Raw genomic sequence first — 3,390 nt, 5'->3', positions numbered from 1 at the left:
TCCCACCCCCCCGCCGCCGCCTCCCGCCGCCGCCTCCGTCCGCACCTCCAGCCCCACCATTCAGCGCGCAAGATACCCGCCAGGTAAGGTGCCGCTCCGCGGGGCCGGGCTCCCCCCTTCGCCCGGGGGAGGAGGAGGAGGGAAGAAGAGGGTGAGGGACATCCTGCCGCGGCCCCTGCCTGCCCCAAATCCCTTTGGCATCATCTGTCCCCGACGTGTTTAAATCCCAACAGGATCCGGGCAGTTTCACAGAGATGCTGTGCACATGGGGTGGTGCCAGCCCCCCACCGAAGGGTTTGCCAGGCTTAAGGGGGAAACGGGTTAATGTCCCTGTGAGGACCCCGCACCCCTCGTGACACGCTCTCGCAAAGGCAGCAGAATAATACGGTCAGAGCTCTGAATGTCCCTACCTTGATTTATTTTTTTGGTAGCCATTCGTTTGGGCTTCGATGACAGGTTGCTGCTCTTCAAGGCTTGCGGGCCTTTTTAAAATATTCTTGGGCACAGAAGAAAAAAAAAAAAATCCCAGTTATTTACTTTGCAGAGTAATTAATGTTGGTGCCTAAGAGGGAAAGTCGGGTTTAGAATTAGTCGAGTGTGCTGGCAGAGGGTGAGTGAGGCAGGAGGAATCCAGAAGCAGGAGAGACCAGACCTTTAGGTTAGGGTTATTTTTTCTATCCTCAGGTCATACTTATTTTAGACTTCTGTTTTCTTACTCCACTTTGCACAGAAGTCAGCAACATAACCCTGTTATGCCCAGAAAAATGCAGGGGGGGGGGGGAAAACCCATAATTACCTGTTTCCCTGAACTCCTGCTGGTTTTCTGAGCTAGCAAAAAAGCCTTTTTCCTTTGCAGGGCTGTATATCAACATGTCCACTTTGTGTCATTATCTGTCCACTCTCTTAGTTGTGTTCCTCAGTCAGTCCTCAATGGAGGTCCGAGGAAGGAATTTCTTTCCCTTTTTATTTGATTAAGCACCAATCGCTGTGTTTTAACAGACGGTCCTTAAACTAACAAACGATTGTAATTGGACTTGGGATGAAATGACATGGACAGAAATTCATGGGGAAAAAAGGAGAACAGTAGGAAAACACATAAATAACAATGGGAGGCAAGGCTTGTGAAAGAGTTATCCTGCTTTTCTTCTTGAAGTACTTGGATTTACAAGCAGGAAGGTCTTAATTTCAGAAAATAGTACAATTTTTTTCTAGTTTTTAATGGTTTTTTTGAGAAGATGAAAGATCTGAATGGTTTGTGACAGTACAGTAAATTAAATCTGGTGCTTAGTTTAAAAATGTTTATCTGCAAAGCGGGAAGGAAAGAATTAAAAGTTGATACAACACAATTTTTTTTTTATTGCTGCATGCCAGGCTCAAGAGAATATTTTAAAATTGTGAGTGAAGGGAGTTTTTAAAATACTGAGGAAAATCCCATTCTTTTCAAGCAAGCTTCTTTTTTCTTTTTCTTTTTTTTTTTTTAGTATGAATTGTTTCTCAAGTGCTTTTGGAATATAAATTACCACGATTAGAAAGGCATTAACTGCACTTATAATTTATACAAATTTCCTCCATATTTACTTTTATTTTCTTTTTAAAAGAGAATATATACTAATTGATTAATTTTCTTCCTCTGCTGTGGAACCAAAATATACCACACACTTCTAGTTCTGGTCTGGAATCACAATGTTTAGCCAGGCAAATCTCAAATGGATTGCAGAATTGGTTCCATTATTTCCTGAGAGCAACAAAAGAAACAGCAGACTAGGAGGAAATGTAAAAGAAAAAAAAATAATTCGAATCTTTATAGCCAGGCACTGTGTTGCTTCAACTATCCCAGCTATCAGTGAACCACATCAACTTTTATGACTAATGGATAAAAACAATTCTATTAGTAGCCTCAACCTTGCTGGCCTATAAAAACAGAAACAGAAATACCACATACTTTTTCTCTTACATGTTTGCAAATTTAGGGATATGTGGTACTACCTAGGTTTTTTTTAGGAGAATAATCTACCACAGATAAGCCTTAAAACTACTAGATAGAAAGGAACCTTAAATTATTAGCTGACCAGAAATACACTTTTAAGGCCTAGAGTTGAGCAAGCACAGCTGCTGTTTGCAAGTCCTAAGTAGCAAGCAATGTGAGTTGAGTCGTTCCTCTAGCATGCACTGCTGATGCTGGTTCTCTTTAAGTATATATAATTTTTAATATTATGCATTTGATAATCCCTTTTACCCTTCATTAAAATTTTATGGCACAGTTGCACACATGCAGAGAGAGATTTAGAGCCAAAAACTGTTTTCATCCTGCTTATCTAATTCTCATTGACACCTGTGTATATTAAGCAGCAGATGTAGGGCAGCTTGACGTGGCTGCTTCGTTCGCTGGCACTCGTATCAATCTGAGTTGCTCCTGTGACTCGATGAGAACAGGCCCTCTAACACCTAAAGCTTAGTCAATCCCCAATGTGTACTTCTTGTTGAAAGGCAAAGACTCGAGGATAGTTTATGTGGCCCCTGTCCAGGCAGGAGTGGGAGTCAGGTGTCCAACCGAGCGCCGTGAAATGTGGGGAAGCTTCTGGGAGGGAAGTTTGCAGGGGCCTGGGCGGCAGGCTCGGCACGCTGGGCTCATGGTTAACGCTCCCCTTTGCCCTCGCAGATATGCCCTGTGTGCAAGCGCAGTATAGCCCTTCACCGCCCGGTTCGAATTATGCAGCTCAGACCTACGCGTACGGCTCGGAGTACAGCTCGGAGATCATGAACCCTGACTATGCCAAGCTGACCATGGACCTGAGCAGCACCGAAATCACTGCCACCGCCACCACCGCCCTTCCCAGCTTCAGCACCTTCATGGAGGGTTACTCTGGAAGCTACGAGCTCAAGCCTTCCTGCCTCTACCAAATGCAATCTGCTTCCTCCGGCCCAAGGCCCCTCATAAAGATGGAAGACACCCGGCTCTCCCCGTACCAGCCCTCGCTCCCAGCCTCCACGGACGAAGGGATGCCCAGCACTTCCATGTACTTCAAGCAATCTCCGCCCTCCACGCCCACCACACCCGGCTTCCCCGCTCACCAGAGCCTGTGGGAGGAGCCCCCCCTGCAGCCCACCCAGACCTGCCTGCCACCTGGACACCTGATGGACACTGCCCCCATGAAGACTGTGCCTCCGCGCTTCCCCCTCTTCCACTTCAAGAACTCTCCCCCGCACACGCCGACCGCCCACATGTGCTACGACCCTGCCTCCCTCAGCCTGCCCCTGGGCTCCGACAGACCCGCCGCCAGCCAGACGCCCATGGAGGGTCATTCCTACGGGCTTCACCTGGCCAAAAGACCAGCCACCTTAGCCTTCCCACCGCTCGGCCTCAATGCAGCCGCCTCCAGCCTCATGGGG

The 3,390-nt window shown here is 47.2% G+C and overlaps 1 protein-coding gene across 2 annotated transcripts in view; it reads left to right on the top strand.

The window, feature by feature from the left end:
• The first annotated feature begins 2,661 nt into the window (after positions 1-2,661).
• The window catches only part of NR4A3 (nuclear receptor subfamily 4, group A, member 3), a 23,378-nt gene continuing 22,649 nt past the window's right edge, over positions 2,662-3,390 (top strand). Inside the window, exon 1 of one of the 2 annotated variants that reach the window (XM_009993635.1) lies at positions 2,662-3,366. In XM_009993635.1, the coding sequence (XP_009991937.1) occupies positions 2,662-3,366 (705 nt within the window). Of the gene's footprint in view, positions 3,370-3,390 lie in introns of both variants that reach the window. The other variant, XM_009993637.1, reaches the window with a different exon arrangement.

Source organism: Chaetura pelagica, unplaced genomic scaffold (assembly GCF_000747805.2).
Source record: "Chaetura pelagica isolate M959 unplaced genomic scaffold, ChaPel_1.0 scaffold723, whole genome shotgun sequence".
NCBI lineage: Eukaryota > Metazoa > Chordata > Aves > Apodiformes > Apodidae > Chaetura > Chaetura pelagica.
The sequence above is the reverse complement of the archived record's forward strand: the minus strand, read 5'-3'. Positions and strand labels throughout refer to the sequence as shown.